Source organism: Bos mutus, chromosome 19 (assembly GCF_027580195.1).
Source record: "Bos mutus isolate GX-2022 chromosome 19, NWIPB_WYAK_1.1, whole genome shotgun sequence".
NCBI lineage: Eukaryota > Metazoa > Chordata > Mammalia > Artiodactyla > Bovidae > Bos > Bos mutus.
In genome coordinates this window covers 49,239,453-49,263,947 of record NC_091635.1, presented here as the reverse complement: position 1 = coordinate 49,263,947, position 24,495 = coordinate 49,239,453, and the positions used below count along the sequence as shown (strand labels likewise).

At 51.5% G+C, this 24,495-nt stretch overlaps 2 protein-coding genes and 1 non-coding gene across 9 annotated transcripts in view; 2 read left to right on the top strand and 1 right to left on the bottom strand.

Annotated features, from left to right (window-relative positions):
• The first annotated feature begins 11,110 nt into the window (after positions 1 to 11,110).
• Positions 11,111 to 17,973, top strand: ZNHIT3 (zinc finger HIT-type containing 3). Of its 2 annotated transcripts, none has more exons than XM_014477153.2 (5): positions 11,111 to 11,295; positions 11,396 to 11,427; positions 15,868 to 15,954; positions 17,052 to 17,153; positions 17,652 to 17,973. In XM_014477153.2, the coding sequence occupies exons 1-5, from the start codon at positions 11,210 to 11,212 to the stop codon at positions 17,831 to 17,833; spliced, it is 489 nt and encodes a 162-aa protein (XP_014332639.1). In that variant the 5' UTR covers positions 11,111 to 11,209; the 3' UTR covers positions 17,834 to 17,973. The 2 variants fall into 2 exon arrangements, with proteins under 2 accessions (XP_014332639.1, XP_014332640.1); XM_014477154.2 differs by having other exon boundaries at positions 11,125 to 11,295; positions 17,052 to 17,141.
• A 646-nt stretch (positions 17,974 to 18,619) lies between these two features.
• MYO19 (myosin XIX) overlaps positions 18,620 to 24,495 on the bottom strand; it is a 43,874-nt gene continuing 37,998 nt past the window's right edge. For all 6 annotated transcript variants that reach the window (XM_070390522.1, XM_070390518.1, XM_070390520.1 and 3 more), the window contains 5 exons: positions 23,195 to 23,310; positions 22,968 to 23,097; positions 21,468 to 21,553; positions 19,863 to 20,165; positions 18,620 to 18,757 (listed from right to left, as the gene is read on the bottom strand). In XM_070390522.1, the coding sequence (XP_070246623.1) occupies positions 18,629 to 18,757; positions 19,863 to 20,165; positions 21,468 to 21,553; positions 22,968 to 23,097; positions 23,195 to 23,310 (764 nt within the window). In that variant the 3' untranslated portion in view covers positions 18,620 to 18,628. The remainder of the gene's footprint in view (positions 18,758 to 19,862; positions 20,166 to 21,467; positions 21,554 to 22,967; positions 23,098 to 23,194; positions 23,311 to 24,495) is intronic.
• LOC138984029 (small nucleolar RNA SNORA11) lies at positions 20,339 to 20,468 on the top strand. The gene has a single exon (XR_011461389.1). It is a non-coding gene; the product is annotated as a small nucleolar RNA SNORA11 (small nucleolar RNA).

Sequence of the window (24,495 nt, the reverse complement as noted above, 5' to 3'; positions counted from 1 at the left end):
TCCCTAATGTCTGATTATTTTTTTGCAGAAAGTTTTAGGACTTCTTTATGTGTTCCTGCATTCAGTGGCTTAGTCATGTGCAACTCTTTTGCGACCCCATGAACCATATAGCCTGCCAGGCTCCTCTGTCCATGAGATTGCCCAGAATACTGGAGTGGGTTGCCATTTCCTCCTCCAGGGGATCTTCCCGACCTAGACTGAACCCATGTCTCCTGCCTCAGCAGGTGGATTCTTTACATCTGAGCCACTGGGGACGCCTTGTCAGTGCTGTGCCTCGTGTGGTGGTTTTCACCCACTGTGTGTGATACGGTATGAGTCCCTTCAACCTGTCAACTCATGCTCTTCCATTATGGGGGTTAAAAAATAGTCCTACCATTTTCTCCTTCTAGAACTCCTACTAATACGAAGTTTAATCATCATCTAAGTTTCTTAGCTGTTTTTAAAAATCTGTTCTGTAAATCTCCTTTCTGGGAAATTTTTCTCAACCTTAGCCTCCAATTCTGTCTGTTTTGGGGGGCATGAGGGGATACAGAATTGGGGATGGGGGCAGAAGAGGGGACGAGGACCCCCTGGAGATGTGTAAGGGAGTTTTTATTGCTCTGTACACTGCCCCGTTTGATGTTCCCAACCTTCCCCGGGTAATTCAGGTTGTGGAATTCTAGCTCACTTGGATGCCTAATCACTCAATTTGGCAGGATCCCTACCACGCTGGACTTTAGGGAAGTCCCTGCAGTAACCCCTCATTTTCCCTCATTCTGCCAGTCCTGCTGGATATATTTGGATTCACATTCTTTCCCAAGAGCCTGGCATAGATGTGACTCAACTACTGCAATGAGCAGCTTAGACAGCACTTCTGGCTCACTGCCCGAAGGCTAGCACATGCAGGAGGTGTCAGGCCCCCTTCCCTCCCCAGGGTCTGCCTGTCTAGCAGGCCCCCTTCCTTCTTGGATGCTGTTCACGTCCTTGGCGTGGCTGTAGGCATGTTCACCCAAGGTCTGGCATGTTGGCCCTCAGGCCACAGGAGCCTTCCCTGTGTCCTCCTAGGACTATGTTGTTGAGAACCTGAAATAGTTATTTGTTACCATGGTAACCAGAGCTGTTTGGCTTTGATGGAGGGGACCTCCATTAGCATCAGTTCCTTGATGGATGAAGCAGAGATCTGGGGCCAGGAAGGAAGGTGTTGCAATAAGCTGAAGAGCAGAAAGTTGGGGAAATTATCTGGTGGTTCAGTGGTTATTAGACCTTGGCACTTTTACTGCTGTGGCTCCAGGTTCAATCTCTGGTTGGGGAACTAAGATCTCACAAACTGTGCCCACCACACACACACACAAAGCTGGACTTCCTCTGGGGTTTTGGTGACTGCACCATGCCTTCTCTGCCCCTGTTTTCTCATCTACCTAATGGGTTAGTAATATCCACTTTGTCTGCTTCCAGGGGTCACTGTGATGCCCTGGACAACATTAGTGATTAATTCATTGCCGACAAGCTACCCTTGTGGCACTAGTGGTAAAGAATCCACCTGCCAATGCATGAGACATCAGAGACACAGATTCGATCCCTGGGTTGGGAAGATCCCCTGGAGGAGGGCATGGCAAACCACTCCAGTATTCTTGCCTGGAGAATTCCATGGACAGAGGAGCCTGGCAGGCTACAGTCCATAGAGTCACAAAGAGTCAGACACAACTGAAGTGACTTAGCACAGCACATGAGGGCTACAGTATGGGGCCTATGTGTTGGGAGGTGGGGTTAGACCATCTCCTTCTGTGGGTGACTGTCCCCTCCTGTCCCATACAATCATCTTCAGGCACTCATCCAGGGTGAATAAAGAGGGGGTCAAGCAACTTGATTCACTGTGCAGCACAATAGCCAATTTTAAGAATCCTCATTCTGAGATGATTCAACAGTCTTGAGGCTGCTGCCTGCCCTTCCTCTTGGTGTGAACTCAGCCCTGCCATTGTGCACTGTCCCCTGGGGCTCTTCAAGCCACATCCAGCCAGAATGTACTATACGCCCCAGAGAGCCTTAAACTGGAGTTGCCTGGCAGTTGTGGGCACTGGACTTGGGTCCTTACACGAATCTGAGGAGACCAGAACCTGATATTTACTTCTGCCAAATGAATGCTGGCCACACTCAGCTCCTTTGGAGCATCCTCTCAAAACTCTCTTGTTTAGACTTCTACTTCATCTTTCTCTCAGCCTGAAAAGAAGCCTCTGATTAGGAGGCTGATTAGGAGGTAGGACTGAGTTCTGGGCTGCTTTGATGATGCTGTGGGGTCACGGGGTGAGCCAGAGTATGGTAGGTTCAGTGTGGGCTTGGTCCTAGGCACCAGGGGACTGCTCCTTCACCAACTGACCAGCCTTCTGTTCTGGACTAATTTCTGCCCTATAGCCAGCTTCTTCATGCTGCCCAGTATCATGGCCATCACAGTTACACTCAAGTCACTAAGCAACTGAGTCGTTTACTCCTTCAAGAACAAGATTTGGGACTCCAAGTTGCAGAGCTCTTCACTGAAGACACGTGATTTTGCCTACCTGTCTGGACGTTGGGTTGGAGGGAGGGGCTGTGAACACCCACAGAAGTCAAGGTCATCTGGAGTGGAGGGAGAGACATCTTTACTGCAGGGAATGGGTATGTCTGTTTCACCCCACCCCGCTCAGGTAGTAGGGCTTGCTGGGTTTGGATGCAAGTGGGAAGAATTGAGTTCCTTCAAAGTGAGTGGACCATCCTCTGGGCCAGTCTCCCCATAGAACTTATAGGCCAAGTCAAAAGGGGTCCATGGAGATGCCCATAGTTCTACTGGTTTCAGGATGGAGCACAAAAATTGACTATTGTCCACTCTGGAGTTGTTTGACTCCCCCCGCCCCCACCCCCGCCCAGGCAAACATAGGCTCTCCCTGGGCCTTCTCAAGGAACTCGGGCCTCTGAGGCGATTCCAGTTTAAACCTGTTAGGCAGACAAGGACCCTTGTGGATTATTAGGCCAGTGTGAACGAGGCTGGAGCCTACCAGGATGGGAATGGCGGCTGCAGGCAGGACTGCTGTCTTTTCTCGGTTGGTGGCGCCCAGTACGCTTCAGCACCGTGGGCTGGACAGCGCCTTCGGAGCAGTGGGGTGGGGCCCGACGGGAACAAGTGTCATCTCTTAACCAGAACTCACCCAGGGGAAAGGGCTGGGTTTCCGGGCAGGCTCTGAGCGGGGGAAGTGGGGGGGTGGGGGGGGCAAGGCATCGTGGCCCTAGTGCAGGCCAGTGATTTGACCAAAGAAGGGAAGGCAAAGAATGTGCCAAACTAAGGCTCTGGAAGGGCGAGTGCACTTGGCCAAGAAACCTGAGGAGGCTGGGATCCCCTCTGAGGCTGAGGTGAGACTCAGGGTTCCTGTTAAAGTATGATTAAGTCCTGAGCCTGGCCGCTCTAGGCTGGTCACAACTCCTCTATGGGGACTAATTTTTGACCAGTCCATGCCCGAAGGCTCCTGGACCCAGAGCTTCCGAATGGGCTAGGTCTCCCCAGCTGAGACCCCTCATCCTGGACTATGCACCCTGGGTGCAGAGGTCACAGGGCAGGTCACTGGTCTGCACCCCTCTCCATCTCCCCACCCTACCCCCATCCCCAGGAAAGGCTTCTCCCCATGGCCCCAGTGGCCCCTCTGGGCACGTAGTAGAAGCAGCTCCATAAATATTTGTCAGGAGACCAGCCTCACCCTTCTTTCTTCAGGGAGGATGGCCTGGGCTGGAAAACAGAGCCTGGAGCTTTTGTTACCTGACTCAGCCAAACTCTGGACAGGTTCTCAGGGTCCTGGGAGCCTTGCGTTTGTTTTTGGACACTGTCCTGGGGTTTGCTGTGGCCGCAAGGCAGGGGTACTGGTTCTCAGCCCCCAGCTGTCTCCTCTGGTCTCTGTAAGTGGAGAATGTGACTGAGAGAGTGGTTGCTTGACAGCTGCCAGGAAAACCAGCACTGTTTGGACCTAATTGGGAAGAAGAAGTACGGATACCAGCTGTCTCCAGGTGTTTGCTGTTGTTTTTACTTGACTGCATAGGTTCTTTTTTGGGGAGCAGGGGGGCCTTCCCCGATGGCTCATCAGGTAAAGAATTTACCTGCAATGCAGGAGACACAGGGAAACCAGGTTCTGTCCCTAGGAAGATTCCTTGGAGGAGGAAATGGCAACCCTCTCCAGTATTCTTGCCTGAAAAATCCCATGGACAGAGGAGCCTGATGGGCTATCGTCCAAGGGATCACAAAGGGTCACACACTACTGAGCTACTAAGCAAGCAGGGTCTTGTTTGTTTTTTTTTTTTAATTATTATTTGTTGGCAGTGGTCATCTTGCTGTGCGCTGGCTTTCTCTGGTTGCCATGCAGTCTCTCATTGCAGTGACTTGTCTTATTGCAGAGCAGGGGCTTCAGGAGTTGCAGCTAGCAATCTATTAGAGACACTTAGAACTTGGGGCTGACTCACAGAAGAGCCGACCCATTTTGTGGACTAGTAGCCAATTTGGACATCAGTCTGAGTGAACTCCGGGAGTTGGTGATGGACAGGGAGGCCTGGCGTGCTGCAATTCATGGGGTCGCAAAGAGTCAGACATGACTGAGCGATGAACTAAGCCAATTTTGGGGCTTCCCTGGTAGTTCAGCTGGTAAAGAATCCACCTGCAATTCGGAAGACCTGGGTTCAATTCCTGGGTTGGGGAGATCCCCTGGTAGAGGGCATGGCAACTAACTCCAGTATTCTTGCCTGGAGAATCCCCATAAACAGAGGAGCCTGGAGGGCTACAGTCCATGGGGTCTCAAAGAATCAGACACAACTGAGTGACTAAGCACAAGGCAGCCAATTTTTATAGCCTCAAGACAAAGAAAATCCCTGCCGGAAGGGTGGCATTAGGTGAGTGGTTAGGACTCTACAGGTGGGTACTAGGGTGGGTATTTTACCTAGTATGGGATCAGGGGACTGGCCTGTTTGGATCAGGAGGCTCATGGCAACAGTTGCTATGGGGCTTGGTCAGTTCCAGAGATTTTTGTCCCATGATCTTGGTACAGGGCTCCACATCTGTGACCTTGGTCATTAGGGCTCCACAAGGGACTCTAGTCTCTTGCTATCAGGATGGCCTCTAGGTTCCAAGGGTGTCAAACTGAAACCTCTCTTCCAGAACATTCTCTAACTAGAACAGCAACCACACCTCTCACCCAGATAAAACAGCTGCTGCCCCAGGGTGCTGTGACACCAGTGTCTAAGTGGGTGATGTCAGAGTCACCGGGGAAGCAGAGAGGCGTGAGGACAGGTGCGGCTCTTGCAGGGCACGGGGTCTGGGGCGGAGGGAAGTATGCGGCTGTGGCCCCTGGTGGTGCTGCTTTGATGCCTGCTGGAGCTGTGAGACGTTATGGACAAACTCAGCTGGGGGCTTGAAACTAAAGAGACACCAAGAAGAAACAGGAAAAAGAAAGAGAGAGGTTAGGAGAAATGGCAACCCACTCCAGTACTCTTGCCTGGAGAATCCCATGGAGGGAGGAGCCTGGTGGGCTACAATCCCTGGGGTCGCAAAGAGTCGGACACGGACACGACTGAGCGACTTCACTTTCACTTTCAAGGAGAGACAGAGACAGAAAGAATTTCAAAAGGCTCCCTGTCTCCTCTCAGTTCCCTGAGTAAGTGTCCTGAATGGAGCCTGAGAGGGAAGTGGGGCTACTGGGCCCCCAGTTCTAGCTCCGCCTGCTTGTTAGAAAGTGTAGGGAGTTCTCCAAGCTATGGATTGTGCTGCTTTTAGGACTTAATCTTTATGAAGGAGTCTAACATATCCAAACTTCTACAGTAAGGCTGGCTGCTCACTGCAGTTTAAGTCAACCAGCCCATGTTCATTTTCCACAGGCTGTTTGGAAGAAGGCTTGATTTCTCCTGAGATCCACACCATTCTCCTGATCACATGGTTGCTTGGCTACACTGTTAGTGTTCTCCTTTTTTGCAAAATGCATAGGCTGAGAATCTTAAGTTCTGCTCTTTTTTTTTAGCAATTCCACCTATAAATCATTTCTCTCTTCTTACATATTACTGAATGCAGTCAGGAGGAGCCAAGCCATACCTTCAATGCTTTGACTAGAAATCTCCTAGCTAAACATCCAGTGGCATCACTTGCAAGATCCACCTTCCACAGAACTCAGGAACAGGAACACAATTCAGCCAAGTTCTTTGCCACTTTTTACTAAGGATCAACTTTCCTCCAGTTTCCAATGTTGTTTATTTCCTCTAGAGACCTCATCAGAATGGCCTTTACAACCCACATTTCTACCAATATTCAATTCACCATCACTTAACTGTTCTCTAAGAAGATTGATGTAAAGAACCGACTCATTGGAAAAGACCCTGATGCTGGGAAAGATTGAGTGTATGAAGGGAAAAGGATGACTGAGGATGAGATGGTTGGATGGCATCACCGACTCAATGGACATGAGTTTAAGCAAACTCCAGGACATAGTGAAGGACAGGGAAGCCTGGCGTGCTGCAGTCCGTGGGGTCACAAAGAATCAGACATGACTGAGCAACTGAACAACAGCAAGAAGGTTAAGGCTTTCTCTACAGCTCTTGTTCTCCTCTGAGGCCACACTCAAATTGCCTTTGAAGGTCCCTTCATGGCAGGGTAGGCTTTTTCTAGGCTGCATCTCAGAACTCTTCCGGCCTCTACCATTACCAGCGCCCAAAGCTGTTTTCACATTTTTAGGCTTATCGGTACCTATTTCCTGGTACCGATACCTGTCTTAAACCATTTGGGGTGCTATAATAAAAATACTATAAAATGGGTGGCTTGAACAGGAAACATCTAGGAAAATATTTATTTGCGTTGGATCTTAGTTGCTGGAGAAGGCAATGGCACCCCACTCCAGTACTCTTGCCTGGAAAATCCCATGGACAGAGGAGCCTGGTGGGCTGCAGTCCATGGGGTTGCTAGGAGTCGGACACAACTGAGCTACTTCACTTTCACTTTTTACTTTCCTGCATTGGAGAAGGAAATGGCAACCCACTCCAGTGTTCTTGCCTGGAGAATCCCAGGGACAGGGGAGCCTGGTGGGCTGCCGTCTATGGGGTTGCACAGAGTCGGGCTGGGCTCAGTTGGCCCACAGCACATGGGATCTTAGTTCTCTGATCTGGCATTGAATTCACCCACCAAGGGAGTCCCGTCAGCCTTTTTTTCTCACAGTTCTGGAGGCTGGGAAGTCCAACATCAAGGTGCCACCAAATGTGGTGCCTGCTTCACAGACTGTTATTCATGAAAAGAGGGCACAAGAACCCTCTGGGGTGTCATATATAAGGGCACTAACACCATTCATGAGTGTTCCATTCTCATGACCTTATCACCTACCAAAGGCCCCGCCCACTTCTTAATATTATCATATTGGGGGCTGGGATTTCAGCATATGAATTTTGAGGGGGGTGCAAATATCCAATTCATAGCAGCCTCTTTGCCAACACTCGGTATTGCCAATCTTTGTAATTTAGTTACTCTGGTATGTTTATGGTATTATTTTGTGATTTTAATTTGCTTCTGATATCATTTTCCTATTGCCTGAATAACTTTCCTGTGCAAATCTGCTGATGAAAGAGTCTCAAGGCTTTCATTTTTATTTGATTCCTTTGATCTCTGCTCTAGGGAATGTATGGTGAGAGATGTATGTATGTTGACTTGCAAGTGGGAGAAGGTGTGAGAAAATGAAAGTGTGGGGTTTGGGTGGCAGTGACCTTTAAGGTCTGTGCTCTTCTATCAGCTCTGCTGAGATAATGCAGTTACTCTCTCTCTCTTTAAAATTTTTTTTTAAACTATATTTTTGACTGTGTCGGGTCTTAGTCGCATAACACAGGCTCTTTGGTTGCAGCACTCAGACTCTAGTTGCAGTGCAGCAGCTTAATTGATTCATAGCACGTGGGATCTTAGTTCCCTGACCAGGAATCGGAAGCCGCGTCCCCTGCATTGCAAGGCAGATTGTTGACAACTGGCCCAGCAGGAAAGCCCCTATGTCTTCTGTTGTTTGGAAGTTCTCCTTGGAGTCTAATGGAAGGTCAGACTGTCACTGTCTCGAGTGGGGAATCAATGCCATTGCAAGATAAGATAACATGCAGAGAGTTGAAATCAGATAACTTGGAAACCACTCCACCAGAATCTCAGGCTGTCTTTATTTGATTCATACCAACAACCTCACCCCCTTTAAATTCTGAAGCACTCTCTCAGATACCAGAAAGTAAGTGGAAGGGAGGAGATGAAACCAGGAAGTATAGGTTCCTAAACACACCACTGTAGACACTTCCCTTGGTGCAACCAAGATGGTGGAGGGTTAGAGGTATTAGGACTGTAGAAAGAAGCTGAGATTGAGCACAGCTCCACAGGGAGCCCAGCTTTATCAACCTCTGGCCTCGGATACGGGCATCATGCAGCCTATATGTCCACCCCATCATGGCATCGGGAAAGACGCAGGGCACTGGGTGCGCCCTAGTTAGTGACCTGAAAGCTCCAGAAGTACTATTAAGCTTTCATCAAGCTAATATGGGGTGGCAAGCTTTCAGCTGGATCTCTACCCCAGGGGTTGCCAGAGGCGTGGGCCGGGGCCAACCCCGGGAACTCTCCCTGGACAGCCAGGTGCATTTGGAGCTCTCGGCTGGCCTGGTGTGGGCCTTGCTTTCATGGAGGAGTCACTGCTGCCCATCCGGTCGTCGGTTTCAACTCCGCACTCTTGACCCTCTTGTGCAGGCCAGGCCTGGGTTTGCTTTTCCCTGCGTGGTCAGTATTGCCTCCCACGCCAGGTGCAAAGTTGGGTGCGAGAGGCGCTGCAGACCTGCTCAGGCGCCGGCCGCGCCAGGACCAATCTCGATCTGGGGCGCCCTCTGGCGGTGCTAGGTGCGGGACCTGGGCCTCCAGGTTGAAGACAACGTCTCCTGTCTTCGGCGTCGGCGCCGGGCTGGGCTTGCCTGGAATGTGCTGGACAGAGCCTGCCAGGCAGCGGGGCTCTGGAAACCATTCTGCCTTGATTACTACCTCTCCTCTCTCCAGGTTCTGCTCTGCGCCTCAAGCTGACGCTGAGAAGACGTGAGGCAGCCTTAGCTGCTAGGAGAGCGTGATGGGGGACCATAGAAGCAAGGGCAAATCCGTGTGGACATCTAGTTGTTGGGCCCAGCGTCATTCCTGTCTTTCTGCTCTGAACTAGCCATTGCCCAGAGGAGCTGTACCAGGTTTCTGTCGCTGCTTCTTGGTTTTCCCCAACCTCCCCGCCATCACAGTTGAGCCACCTCCTTTCCTGGATATTGGAGCGGGAGGGGTCGGTCCATGGAAGATGAGGGTCACCCGGAGTAGAAGAGGCATTTCTACTGAATGGAGTGTGCATGAGAGGAATTCCAGGAAGGTTTTTTTTTTTCTTTTTCTGGAGTACCATCTCTGAACCCGAAGGTAGGGGAGCCAGCATGGTATGGATGTGGATGGGGTCTGGTTGAGCCCCTGAAAATTGTGGAAACTCTGCATGGCCTCAGCCTCCAAACACAACTCACAGGAAAAGTCTGGGTGGGCAATGGTGATGTCCATAGTGGGGGAATTAGTACTGATGCCAGAGAGCACGGGATTCAAGTCACTGACCTCTGTCCTTCCCTGTTAAGCGTGGACTTTCTGGGACACTTCTGATTCAAACCAGCAGTGGTCACAACTGTTGAGGGATACAAGGAATGCTTCAGAGTATTGGATCAGTGGGAAAACATTGGATTTTGGTGTGAGTTCTGTTAGGAAGCTGGAGGCAGGGGCAGCTGCATGCTGGGGCAGGTAGGCAACCAGAAGGGCAGTGCTACTTCAGCACTGAGGACTGGACAGCACCCTCAACAGCCTGGCAAAGCTAGTCACTCCAGCCCAACCCCAGTGCAGCTCACTGAGGCTGGCAGTGGAACCCTTTTAGAGGAGCCTGAGGTCCAAGACCTCAGCCTCCAGGAACTCGGAGCCTGGAACCTGGGCTTATGGGGTTGGAACCAGAGCTCCAAAAGAGTTATAGACTCTAGATATCACATAAATAACCCTTTGTAGCACTGCAGATCACAAATCTTTTTACAGTCACCTCTCTGCCTTGCAATAGCTCAGAAAAGTAGGAACATCTACTCTAACAGATGAGGGAGCTCAGAGAGGGTAGCCAGTCTCTCCAAGTCACACAGCCAGCAAGGGGTCCGAGCTGAGACTTGAATGGCTGCTTGGGGGCGCAGCAGATTCATCCCTACAGACTGTGACAGTGGAGCGGGGCCCTTGTAGTAAGGAGATCCTGAGGGCTGATGGACCAACGCAAAAGGGTTAGGGTTCAGATTAGGGGGTGAGGGTGACTTATGACCCCAAGACAGCACCGCACATGTGGAGTGGGAAGCCTGGTAAAGCTGGACAGTGCTCAGGGCTTTGAAGAGGAGCAGGGCTCCCAATAAAATGTGACTTTGTCTCTTCCTAAAGCCCGAGGTGGCATTCAAGCCCTTTTCTGGACCAGGATGTCCACCTTTGGGCCAGAGGTCACTCATCTGTAACCTGGCCAATCAGTCCCACTCAGGGATTCTCCCTCCTGCCTTCACTCTAAGCCTTAAGCTCCCAGAGACAGTGCCTGCTAATCCCTGGGTGTTCCCAGCCCAGCGTCTGGGAAGCAAAGGGCTCACAGTTAGAGCTCAATAAACATTTGTCAGTGGCCAAGGCTTGTCTTCCTTTCCTGTGAGAAAAATGGCTGGGAAGGGCACACGTGTGTCACGTGGCCTAGCTGAGTCTGGTTTGGCCAGTGTGTGGACTTCTTGTTTGCTGTGCTTAGTCGCTCAGTCACGCCTGACTCTTTGCCATGCCATGGACTGTGGCCCGCCAGGCTCCTCTGTCCATGGGGATTCTCCAGGCCAGAATACTGGGGTGGGCACCCTTTCCCTTCTCCAGGGGATCTTCCCAACCCAGAGATGGAACCCAGGTCTCCCGCACTGCAGGCGGATTCTTTTCCAGCTTAGCCACCAGGGAAGCCCTAATCAGGGAGCACCCCTGACAATGGGCTCTGGATGCGTATCGAGTGCATCGACTTTCTACTTCTCAGGCCTGGAACGATGAGCGGGATCAATCGATTGCTTTTGACGGCCAGTAAGTGCTGCGCGCTGATTGGTCCTGGTTGAGGAAACGGAAGAAAGGGCGGGCACGTGGGGCTCGGGGGCCCCGGGCTGGCGCGCAGGCGAGGGGCGCGTCCCGGGAGAGACCATGTCGTCGCTCAGCTGCGGTACCGCTGTCTGCGTTGTCTGTTTGGAGAAACCCAAATACCGCTGCCCCGCCTGCCGCGTGCCCTAGTGAGTGCCCGGGGTCGCGGGGCCGGGGGCGGGCGGCGGGGCGGCGGGAGGCTCCGCGCCGCCCTCGGGACTGACGCGCCCTGTGGCTTTGTTTTTGCAGCTGCTCCTTGCCCTGCTTCCGGAAGCACAAAGGTAAGGCGCCCTTCTTCGTGGACCGCAGCGCCCTCATCCTGCTGCGGTCTCGGGGACGTGAATCCCGGGGCCCGGCTATCAGCCTATCAGCCTTGCAACGCCCGACCCTGGGGACCGCCTCCCACCCACCGTGGGCAGACAGATACCTCTTCCTGCGAATGCGCCTCCACTCTACGGACAATCACAAACCTTTCCTCTGCTCCACTTTCCTTTCTGCGTGCCATCTTTTTTTTTTTTTTTTAACAGTCTTTGGTTTTTGTCACAAAAGCCTCCCCTAGCTATGCCTTCCTCTTAGTTTTCAGCTCCGCGTTCTTTGGCAGAATCTTCTCTGGCTGAGGTTAACGACGTTTTCTTTCTTTTAAGTGATGTCTTTATAGAAACAGGGAGGTATACCAGTTTACGGTAAGGAGCAGCGTCCCTGGCTCTCACTGTTGTCAAGTCTACATTTTACGTCTTTTTCTATCCGGCGCCTCTTCTCAGTCTTCAGGGACCCTTTCCCATGCCCTCTCTCTCTCAGTGACTTTTCTGTTAAGAGTTCCTCACTGGTGGTTTGCCTCTAGTTTTATGCCCTCCAGTCTCTGATTTTATAGCTGTTTGTTTCGAGCACCACCGTCCCCGCTCCAACTTTTTTTTTTTTTAATCCTAATGTCTTTGGAGCTCTTTGAAAAAAAACCCTTTCGCCTCAAGATAGGAACGAAGTAGAACTGCTTTGCTGGAATAGTTTAGGAGCTATGTCTGGAATGCTTCTCTCTGGTCCTGCAGCCCTGTGAGGCCCCTCCTAAGACTCCCTAGCGCAATCTGGGTAATTTTTCTGATACACAGATTTGAGTAGTTCACTCTGTGTTGGAAACTCCAGCCTCTCTGTTAGTGTGTTTTTTGGGGGGCGAGGGGATCGCTGCGTTGGTTCTTGTTTGCTGCTAATGGACTTTGTCTAGTTGCGGTGCTGGGGGCGGGGGCGGGGGGTGGGTCCTACTCTTTAGTTGCAGTGCTTGGGCTTATCATGCAGTAGCTTCTCTTGTTGCGGAGCACCGGCTCTAGGGTACATGGGCTCAGTAATTGTGACCCACAGGCTTCATTGCCCATGGCATGTGGCATCTTCTCAGACCAGGGATTGAACTGGTGTCCCCTGTATTAGCAGGTGGATTCTTAACACTGGACCACAGGGAAACCCTGCTTGGTTTGTTCTTATTAAAAAAATATTTTTTTAAATTGAAGTATAGTTGATTTACAATGTTTCAGGTATACAGCAAAGTGATTCAGTGATCTGTATCCTTTTTTGGTTCTTTTTCATTGTAAGTTATTCAGTTCAGTTCAGTTGCTCAGTCGTGTCCGACTTTTTGCGACCCCATGAATCGCAGCACGCCAGGCCTCCCTGTCCATCACCAACTCCCGGAGTTCACTCAGACTCATGTCCATCAAGTCGGTGATGCCATCCAGCCATCTCATCCTCTTTCGTCCCCTTTTCCTCCTTATTACAAGGTCATGAATATAGTTCTCTATGATATTCTTTCCTTGGTGGTTCAGTGGTAAAGAATCTGCCTGCCAGTGCAGGAGACACAGGTTAATTCCTTGAGTTGGGAAGATCTGCTGGAGAAGGACATGGCAACCCACTCCAGTATTCTTGCCTGGGACATCCCATGGACAGAGAAGCCTGGAGGGCTACAGTTCATGGGGTCACAAGAGTCAGCACCACTTAGCAACTAAATGAAACAATAATATATTTTAGGCCCGTGTTGTTTATCTGTTTATACATAGTAATGTGTTTCTGTTAATCCCATATTCCTAATTTAGCCTTCCTCACCCCTTCTCCTTTGGATCCATAAATTTGTTTTCTGTTTCTGAAGTCTTTCTGTTTTGTAAATAAATTCATTTGTACCATTTTTTTAGATTCTGTGTATAAGTGATATCATGATTATTTGTCTTTCTCTGACGGACTTCACTAGGTTTCATAATCTCTAGGTCCATGTATGTTGCTGCAAACGGCAGCATTTTGTTTTTATGGCTGAGTAGTATTCCACCACACACCACGTCTTATTCATTTCTCTGTTGATGGACATTTAGGTTGCTTCCATGTCTTGGCTGTTGTAAATAGTGCTGCTATGAACATTGGGGTGCATGTATCTTCAAATTTGAGGTTTTATTTTTTCTGGATGTATGTCCAGGAGTGGGATTGAGCACTATGGTAACTATTTTTAATTTTTTAGAGAATCTTCATACCGTTTTCCATAGTGGCTACACCAGTTTACATTCCCACCAACTGTGTAGGGGGGGTTTCCTTTTTTTTTTGGAGGAGTGCCTTTTTTCTGCAGCATTTATTTGTAGATTCTTTTTTATTTGGCTTACTGAATTATTATAAGGCGAACACCACCCAGGTCAGGAAAATAAAACTTGGACTTCCTGGTGGTTCAGTGGGTAAGAACCTGCCTGTGAATGCAGGGGATGCAGGTTCTACCCCTCGGAGCTTCTAAGCCCATGCACCACAACTGCTGAGCCCATGTTCTAGAACCTCTGCTCTGCAACAAGAGAAGCCACTGCAGTGAGAATCCTGTGCATTGAAAGAGGTGCCCCTGCCTGTTGCAACTAGAGAAAGTCCGTGTGCAGCAATAAAGACCCGGTGCAACCAAAATAAAAATAAATTATGTATGTATTTTAAAAAATATAAAAAACCTGCCTGTCAGTGCAGGGGCAGTGTGTTCCATCCCTGGTCTCTGAAGTTTCCATATGCCTCGGGGCAGCTAAGCCCGCATGCAACAGCTACTGAAGCCTATGCCCCTAGAACCTGTGCTTTCAGCAGGAGAGTAGCCCCCACTTGGTGCAAGCAGAGATAAGGCCTTGGAGAAAGAAAGACCCAGCACATCCAAGTTTTAAAAAAAATTTAAAAAGAAAATAGAACTTTGCCATCCACTCCAGAAACCCCTCCATATGCCCTGTCCTGACCCACTGTTCTCACTTCCTGTAAATGACCACTCTGTTGACCTTTATAGCAGTCACATCTTTGCTTTTTCAGTTTTATTATGCAAGGATGTATCCTGAAAGAGTATTGTTTCATCTTGTTCTTAGTTCCCTGACCAGGGATTGAACCTAACCTAACCAAAAGCACCAAGTCCCAACCACTGGACTGCCAGGGAATTCCCCCAAAATGTGATATTTCTTTTAAGTCTCTCAATTTGTAAATTGCTCCTCCATCCTCTGTTATTACTTTAAAAAAAAAATTTCTCTGTGGAAGAATTCAAGCCATTTGACTTGCAGAGTTCCCCACAGTCTGGGTTTTGCTGATTGCAAACTCACGCTGCGGTTAGGCATACTCCTTAGTCCTCTGTTTCTTACAAATTGACAGATTAGAGACTGGATCAGAGCTCAGGGTCAGTCTCTGGCAAAATTACAGGTGGTCTTAGGCACAACTATAAGTGGTGCATAATGTCTGGTGATTTTTTTTTTAATTGAAGTAAAGTTGATTTACAGTGTTACTAATCTCTGTACAGCAGAGTGACTCAGTTATGCACATGCATAGCATTCTTTTTTCTTTATATTCTTTTCTATTGTGGTTTATCATAGGATCCTGACTGTAATTGCCTGTGCTATATAGTAGGACTTTCTTGTTCATCCATTGTCCATCTAATATTTTGCATCTGCTAACCCCAACCTCCCGCTTAATCCCTCCCCCAGCCCCTCCCCTGCGGCAACTACCAGTCTGTCCTCTGCGTCTGGGAGCGTGCTGCTGCTTCATAGGTAGGTTCATTGTGTCATCTTAGATCCCACATTAGGGTGGTGTGGTATGAGACAGACTGGCGTCTTGCAGGCGCCTTCCTCCTCTTGTGCCCCATCCTCCTGCCAGGCCTGCTTTGCCCGTCAGCTGCCAGTTGCTTGTCACCGTATCCTTGCACCTGACTCGACTTGCTCAAGGGTCGGCTCCAGCCACGGGCCTTTCCTTTGGCCCGGAACGCTCCTTCCAGCTGGCAGCACCTCCCCCTCATCTCCCACCCTCTTGGGGTGACTGGGATCCGACTCTCCTTACCTCGGCCATCTCCCTGTCCTTTGTGAGGCGGAGCCCCTCCCAGGTGGTCCTGGTGAGTTGTGTGTGTGGACTCCCGGTGGCACGGGGACCAGCACATTCGGGATCTGAAACTGCTGAAGACACAGTTTGCGGCTAATCGAAGTCAGTGTGTTACTGAATCTTGGTGAAGTCTCTGTGGGATTAGGCAGGACAGGGAGGATGGAGATAGGCCCTCGGGGAGCGTGAGGTGGGCTTCCTCAGCCCTTCTGCTGGGCCCAGGTTTCTCCTGCCCCCTGACGGAATCTCTCACTTCCTCTCCTTCATCCCCCACCCAGCCCCTCACCCCTCCAGAGGATTCCCCCTAGATGCTGGATGCTGCTTGGGGGAGTGGTGCAGCCTTGTCACTCAAACGGAGGTGATGTACACCTGAGATTTGTGTCTTTCAGAGCAGTGCAGGCCTGCAGCTGGTCCTGTCGAGAAAAAAATAAGATCAGCTCTGACTGCAAAAACTAAAAAGCCTGTGGAAAACGAAGGTGGGTTGGTTGACTGCAAACACACAAACCGAGAAAAGGCTTTCAAATAGAATATGTCGAGAGAGGAGAAGAGACTTTTGCACTGGGGCCAGGAGGCAGGTTCATCAGGGAGCAGCAGCTTCCTCAGCCCTGTGCACCGGCGCCAGGAGCACACGTTGTCACGGGTGGTGATGTGGGGCCGCCTGAAGATGCAGAAGGGCAGGGGGGAAAGGCCGCAGCTGTGGTTTGGGTGAGCGGTGGACCCTGCTGGCAGGAGCCGCCTGCAGTCACGGCTTCGGGTCTCCCTCCCTGGGCCTGGCGGGGGTCACCTGACCTGGACCCGCGTGGCACGTGGCCTTTGGTCTTGCTGCTCCTGGCGGCCCTCAGAGCCTGCAGCGAGCGTGCTGCCGTCCTCCCCATCCATCTAGCCTTTTTAAAATATATTTTTTTTTCCTCTGGTATTAGGCCTTGGTTGCCGTGTGCAGGCTTTCTCTAGCTGCAGAGAGCAGCACAGGCTCTAGGGTGAGCGAGCTTCAGTGGGATGGCGCTCGGGTTCCAGAGTGCAGGCTTCATAGTTGTGGCGCAGCATTCGGGATCTGGGCATTGCAAGGCAGATTCTTAACCCCTGGGCCACCAGGCAAGCCCCACGTACCCTTTCTTTAACGCCTCCTGCGCACCATGCATCATGCTGGGCTCTGAAGACGGCCCCTCCCGGTGCCACCGAAAAGGTATTGAGCGGTCAGAGCCAGGGGATGGCCCACTTCTGCCCTTTGAGAAACTTCCTTGTTGGGTTCGGATGTTTCCGCCCATGCCGAGAACACAGGGGAGTCCTATCCGTGGGTTTTTACAGACAGGGCTGGAGCCGTAGTGAGCAGAGGTAGGCTGGGAAGAATTGGAAAACAAGGCCTTAAGCCCAAACATAGTTTAAGTGTGTGAACACTATCAGCAGCTCTTCACTTTCCTAAAATAGTGTTAGTGTAGTCACAAATTTCTCAGAAGTGGTTGTTTTGTCTGTTCCCACTTGCTTTATCTCTGTTCTTGTGTGTGTGCACACACATTTTTTATTTACTGGAGTTGTTAAAACCTGGCACCTAGGTTTCCTTTGCGCTCATAAACAGGTTCCTTAGATGATGATGACTCTGTGGCTGATTTTCTCAATAGTGATGAGGAAGAGGACAGAGTGTCTTTGCAGAATTTAAAGAATTTAGGTAAGTCTGCAGGTAAGACAATTTTTAAGCTAAGTCTGTGCAGGTACAGTAACTTTTTCTTGGGTGAATGGCATTAAGATATTTATAGAGGACTAATAAAGAATAAGATTCTGACAGCATTTAACTTGGAAACCATCTGACATGCTGACCTCACCTTACGTGAGCATGTATGCTCAGTCATACCTGATTCTTTGCAACCCCCTGAACTGTAGCCCACCAAGCTCCTCTGTCCATGGACTTTTCCAGGCAAGAATACTGGAGTGGGTAGCCATTCCCTTCTCCAGGGGATCTTCCTGACCCAGGGATCAAACCCACATCTCGTGTGTCTCTTGCGTTGGCAGGTGGATTCTCTACCACTGTCGCCACCTGGGAAGCCCCACCTCATGTGAAATGCTGGGTGAAGGGGTGCAGCGTGCTTGGTGTTTATTACGTTTGGAATATTTGGCTTTCAGCCGTCTCTGCCTGCACCCACTTGAGCTCAGCTTGGCTCTCCTCACTGTTCATTTTAAGGGGAGTCTGCAGCACTGAGGAGCTTACTGCTCAATCCACACCTCAGACAGCTGATGGTCGACCTCGATCAGGCGGACGACAAGGCCAAGCTTATGCGAGCCTGCATGCAGGAGCCCTTGTTTGTGGAGTTTGCTGACTGCTGCTTGAGTATCGTGGAGCCGTCTCAGAACGAGGATCCTTAAGGTGGATTATTGTGTTGCCCGCTCCTCCTGGGAGGCTGTCACATGGGGGGCCCTGCCCAGGGGTGGCGATGCCAGGACTCAGCGGCTGACGTCAGGTGGGCCCCCCAGACCCCTTCTGGCACTGTGGGGGTACTCACGATGGCAGACCCGTATGGAGAGAGAACTCGATGTTCAAATGGTGGTTTTTAAGTGTTTTATTTTTTATACAATTAAGACATAAATATTTACTGAATTTCCACACCCATTTGAGTAAAAACGTGCTGTTAATAAAATTTTGGTGTGGTATTTCTTTGGTATATTGCATTGATCATTCTTGATTTGTAATCTAGTTGCTTGACATTAAATTAATCAAATATTTAAATAGTAAGGTTTTGTTCCTTTTAAAGGAACTCAAGGCAAAGTTTCCCCCAGCCACAATGTTAGAGCTGATTTCAAGCTGACTTTGCCTGTGGGGTGTCCACTGTAGTGATGGCCAGCACCGCTGAGTTAGATCTGTGAAGGTAGTGAAGGCCCTGACATTTCCTAATCCTGGTTTGGTCACTGCCAACCCTGATACCCATCAGGGTGTGGGGGCAGGGGATGTGTAGACTGCTGCCCCAGGCCACTGGTGCAGCCGCTGGCCCGCCTGCAGGCTGGAGCCATGGCTCCCTGAGTGCACTCGGAGTCCCTGTGGGAGTCGTCTGGCAGCCGGGTATTGATTACATGTCTCTGGTGAGGCTGCTGGCAGGAAAAGGCCTTGTGGGAAAAAAGGCACAGGGGATGGCCCAGCTGGTGAGGCTGGGAGGGGAGAAGAGGTCACACGTGGCCCGGCCTCTGTCTTTCCAGCAGGATCTGATTAAAGCCAGTAACACTGTCGGGCGAGGGTCCAGGGCAGGTGTCAGCGTAGCGCAGTGGAGACTTTCTGCAGTGAAATCTGATCGAGCCCTGGGGAGAGAGACGCAGCTCAGCCCCAGCTCCTGGGAGGTTGAAGGGACCTCTTGGAGTGAAGGCTAGGAATGCAGGGAGGTGGGGACACCCGAGGACCTGCCGGAGTCACAGCAGTGGCAGACTGACTTAGTGCACTTTTCCTCCTTACTAAGACGGGAGCAGACTCCAAAACAGTATTAAAGACAAAGTGTCACATCCACCCAGTGTGAGATAGATGAGGAAAGCTAGGAGGGAGCTCTTCCCTGCTAAGAATATCATCTGTCCCAGTCTTAGGACTGCTTAAAGCTGGAAGATCAAAGAGCTGCACTTCTGTTTACGCTCTGGCAGGCCCGTGTGTTGTCATGGCGATTTTATCCAGATTATGTCCTGTAGGAATTCCTCCGGGAGGAAATGCAGTGTTTCCTTCCTTCTCCTTTGTGTCACTTGATCCTTGTAAAAGGCGGGTATTAGCCCTTGTCTGTGCTCGCTGCCTCTTTACCTGGCGGCTGCCCACAATATAAAACCTTAAACCACTGACTCATGTGCTTGTCAGGAATAGGGTAAACCAAAGAATACAAGTGAGGGGAAAGTGTGTTAGTCTCGCTCAGTCGTGTCCGACTCTTTGCCACCCCGTGGACGTAGCCCACCAGGCTCCTCTGTCCCTGGGATTTTCTAGGCATGAATAGTGGAGTGGGGTGCCATTTCCTCCTCTAGGGGATCCCAACCCAGGGAACGAGCCTGGGTCTCCTGTATTGCAGCCGGATTCTTTACCGTCAGAGCCACCAGGGAAGCCCAAGTAGGGGGAAGCATGGGGCCAGATCCAGCGCCATTGGAGGGGAAAAGCTGCTGTTACCACAACCCATTTTTTTGGAAGTAGGACTAATTTAAAGATGACTCAGAAGAGATGCTAGAACACTTGGAGGCAGCTTTTTAACAGTGAAAGGACTTTGGAAAACCCTAATTGTAATGATGGGAACGACTCGACTGCTGCCAGCTGGGATGCGCAAGGTTCGGAGGCCTTCATCTCAGCCTCAGTCCTGCGGCTGCTGCTGCGACCCCCGGGGCTCCGCCCCCCCACCCCGCAGTGGGGCGGTCAGGACGCCAGCCCCATCGCATGGCCCACCTGAGGCAGCGCTCGGATGGACAGGACTCCGGCTTGTTCTTGGGCTGTCTGGACGGCGCAGCTCCTGGGGCTGCCCACGGGGAGCTGGAGGCAGGCGAAGACCACCAGCTTCCTCTGAAAGCCGTGAACACCCACAGCCGCGTTGGCCAGGGCCAGTCCCAGGGGCCAGAGGCGGGTTATTGCGCCCTGGAGCCTGGTCTGAGCCGGGGGCAGCGGACTGGAGCCCGGGGAGCAGGGAGCTTGAGGTGAGTGTTTTTCCTCCACACCATCCAGTTCTTCAGAAGCAAGGAAGGCCATTCTGATCTTAAAAAAGAACAGCATATCACAGCTCTTAATGGAAAACAGAAACCAAAAGTCTCTTTGGTGATTTGCCCTTAACAAGGTGAACTGAAGGGCACCTGGCTGGATGTGGCACAGGCCTATACACAGGGCAGCTGTGCTGAGGCTTCACATACTTTTAAAAAGTAACAGCCTTTGGGGTGTGCTCAGAGCAGGGGGTCTGAAGAAATGGCTCGTCTGTTTATAACACACCTGACAGGAATCTGGGTTCACTGTGACGAGAGGCACAAAATGTGTGGCCTTCCTATGAACAGAAACCCAACATGTGTCCCCCTGACCTCCACGTGGCTGCTGGGCAGGGCCAGTACTGGAGGGAAAGCCGCAGCACGTAGTGGGGGAGCTTGCCGCCTGGAGCCTGTCTAGTCCACGCCTGGGTGGGCCAGGAGTGGTCTCATAAAGGGTCTGAACCTCTCATTTCGAGGAGAAAGAGATTCCACCTGTATGCCATTCTGGGAAAGGCAAAACTGTGGAGACGATAAAAAGATCAGTGGTTGTCAGGAGTTTGCAGAGAGGAATATACAGAGTACAGAAGTTTTCATGAGCAGTGAAAGTACTTTGAGCGACATTATAATGATGGATATACGTGGTCATACTTTTTGTCCAAACCCATAGAGTACACAACACTGCTCTGCTCATTAAAGCGAGTCCTAGGTGAACTGGGGATGTTTTGATCACGTGTCAATGCAGTCATCCTTGGTCTAAAAAGTAGAGGTACCATTCTTTTGATAATGGCTGTTCATGTGAGGGGAGGCGGTATATGGGGAATTTCTGTACATTCCTGTCAAGTTTTATTGTAAACCTAAAACTGCTTTAAAAAAAGAAAAAGATCTCAAAAAAAAAATTTAACACTCGGGGTAGACACTTTTGGCAAAACTTTTGTTTCACTTTTATGTATGTATACATATTATATATGTGTATGTGTTTGTTGGATTGTGATATAAAATGTATTTTTTTAGATCAAAGAAGCCTGCAGGCCACTGTGGTTAATTATACTGGCAAATAAACGCATAAATTAACCTCAAAAAAAAATCCACCTTATTGAGATCTAATTGATAATACTGTAAAATTCATGCTTTTAAAGTGTACGGCTGTATGAGTTTTAGTGTATTCCCTGAGTGGCTTGTGCCCATCACAGCCGTCCTGTCACATGGCTGGCATGGTGCCCACATCATTCGTGAGACCCTGCGGCCACCCGCCCCTCGGGCAGGGCCAGTCCCCAGCCCAGGCCCAATCACTGGCTGCCCTGACCTCTGGATCAGCACTCACCCTCCACTCTTGCCACGCACGCTTGATGACCGTGGCAGCCGCGTGCAGCTGCTGGACATGCTTCCGAGTCAGCCAGGAACGGACGGCTGAAGGGTTTGTCCAGAAACAGGAAACAAGAGTTAACATGCCAGTTAGAGCTCTTGGTAAACCAGGCTACACCAGCGCCAGAGCTGCCGTAAACGTAGGAATGAACGCCGGCAGCCACGTGAGGTCAGGGACCGAGTCAACGGGACGCGGACCTGGCTCTGAAAAACAGCGCTCAGACCTGCAGGCAGATGCCTACTGCCAAGGGAAACTGCCACCTCCCACCCTGGGCAACGCCCAGGGAACACGAGGGATCTGAACTGTCTGCACCTTTTAAAACGACCTCTATTTCTGGAAGCCCTCATTTGAATTTGCTCGCTCGCCTTATGGATCCACGAAGGACGCGACTGCACACCCACACCTGGTGAAGGTCATAGATGGGAGGCTGATCATGGGTGGGGCCACACCTGGTGAAGGTCAGAGCTACAGGATGGGAGGCTGGTCATGGATCGGGCAGCACCTGGTGAAGGTCATAGCTACAGGATGGGAGGCTGATCATGGATGGGGCCACACCTGGTGAAGGTCATAGATGGGAGGCTGATCATGGGTGCGGCAGTTTTAATTTTCTCCTTTTGAAATACGCATTTTCTGATTTTAATTTTCTCCTTTTGAAATACGCATTTTCTGATTTTTTGGTACAGTCATTCAGAAAAAGGGCTATTTGGTAAAGACACGAAAGTCACCTGTTATCAGCCCAGGTAGTTTTGCAGCACCCGTCACGTTTTTCAGGCCCCCCCCGCCACACCCCTTAGGAAGGTGGCATCACCTTGCTGTGTAGCGCATCACCCAGGTTTAAGCATCATATTGGAAGTGGGGTTTCCATGAAACTAAAAATATTCTTCAAAAACACTTCTTAGCTGGATCACAAGGATGGGTCCATAATGTAGCCATGCCTCCACCAACTGTCAGATATTTGGGTTGTTTCTAGTATTTTTGCTTTTCAAAGTGAGGCTGTGTCATGGTTCATACATTGCTTCCTTGTTTCACCAGATCTTGTTGGTTTTTACCTTCTTAAGCTCAACAAGCCCAGGAACCCAGGTGATGATGAGAGTTGTCATCAAGGGGAATAATATATGACAAATATAGCTAGCTAGGACTGGGGGAGGGGAATTCAAGGCAACTTCTGAGCCTCTGCCACCTATAGAGAACCCTTACTTGGGGTGGGACGTGGTCTACGCTGAACTGGGGGTGCTCTGGGTGAGCTGGACAGGGAATTCGAGGCCCAGCACACCATGGGGACATGCAGTTAACATCTAGAGGCTGGGACACAGTCCGCTTTGGTCTGTGGGGACTCTAGGAGCAGGGTCTCAAGGGAAACAGGTATCCCGTAGGATCACGTGCAGCTGCAGAGACGGCCACTCCTGGGCCCACCTGCTGGCCGTGAGTGTGGGCCGTGTGCCCGGGCCCCCTTCCTACCTGCCTGGATGAGCACAGCTGCCCGCCTCCGCCTGGCCTGCGTGCGGCACCAGTGTCTCCTCCAGCCACGCTGGATGCGGCGGGCACACTGCTCCAGCACCTGGGCACGCCCACGCTCCAGGACCTCCAGCTGGGAGAAGGGCATCCGCTGAGGTCCTCAGCCTCCCGTGCTCCCCGTCCTCCACCCAGGCCCGTGGCCGCCAGCTCCTCACCCCAGACCCGCTTACCGTGGAGTCGGTCATGAACACCTTGGTCCTGCCGCAGTGCAGTGGGGCTGGCAGTGCGTGGAGGATCTCCTGGAGGAGGCCCTGCAGTGTGGCCGGCTCGGTGCATGGAGGGCACTCTGAGGATGGAGACAGGGCCCGTCAGTCCGTCACCATCCCCTCGGCGTCCCCCTGAAGCGCCACAGGCTTCCTTCCCGCTGCACATGCTTCTCAACATCCCTTCCTTCCTTTTGGGGAGAAGGCCAGAGGGGGCCTCTTCTCATCATCCCTCAGGCTGCCCCGAGGGATCTTGGTGTCCCCCTGGAGGCTGTGCCCTGCACTGGCCGGCAGCCCCCACCCTGGAGGTCCCCTAGGGCAGAGGACACTTGATGCCTAGACTCCCACGCTGCTTTGCCAGCCCGTTTCCAAGGCCCCAAACATGCTGAGGGCTGCACAGGGCAGCCCAGCCTCCCCCTTTGCCCCCGAGCCCTCCCACCCCAGATGGAAAGCGGAGAACAGACCCCCAGACCCCAACGGGGGCCCTGCCTGCCCCCCACACCTGGCGGGGCAGCTCCTACAGACGGAGGGTTTACCTGAGGGCTCTGACCACCTTTAGCTGCCCAGGGCCTCTCTGGAGACAGTGGCGGCCAGAGGAAACGCTGCAGATGAGAAACAGCAGCAAAGCCGACCAGGGGCCCAAGGGGGTTTGGGCAAGAGACAGAACAGGAGAGCACACCGCAGGGAGAGCGGGGAGAGGTGGGGAGAAAGGATGAAAGGAGAGTGGGAAAACTGAAAGAGATGGGAGATACAAAGCAGAACTGTGCCTGCGGGTGCAGGGCCCTGGGGGAAGGGTTGTGTGTGTACTGGGGGCACGCACCCTGTCCTTGGCCTTTGCCCAGGTGTGTGTGTGTGTGTGTGTCTGTGTGTGTGTGGGTGTATTGGGGGGACTTGCCCCGTCCTTGGCCTTTGCCCAGGGTCTTCACACCTGCTCTCACAGCCTCAGTGACGCCAAGTGCGACAGACAACCCCCCGTAGAGCAGGCCTCTCCTGACATCCCCCTAGCCGGGCCTGGCCCGGCAGCTGCCCCAGAAAGAAAGCCCTTTCCCGACCTCTCTTCCCCACTGGCCAGGCCTGGCTAATCCTTTTCTCTCCTCCCTACATCGAATCCAATGCTAGCCAAGTCCGACCAATTTCTTCCCAACGTTTCCCAACTGTGCCCACATCTAGAGCCTCTCTCCCCTCTGGCCACCCAGGGCCCCACCCTGCGGTGGCCTCTGGAAAGCCCCAGGCTGGTATCACCCCCTCCCTTCCTGGAAGTGCCTCCC

Bases quoted from the DNA above. Each gene is read 5' to 3' on its own strand.
- ZNHIT3 (XM_014477153.2), top strand. From the start codon at position 11,210: ATGTCGTCGCTCAGCTGCGGTACCGCTGTCTGCGTTGTCTGTTTGGAG. The intron at 11,296-11,395 runs GTGAGTGCCCGG...TTGTTTTTGCAG, and splicing joins CCCGCCTGCCGCGTGCCCTA to CTGCTCCTTGCCCTGCTTCC. The intron at 17,154-17,651 runs GTAAGACAATTT...GTTCATTTTAAG, and splicing joins GAATTTAGGTAAGTCTGCAG to GGGAGTCTGCAGCACTGAGG.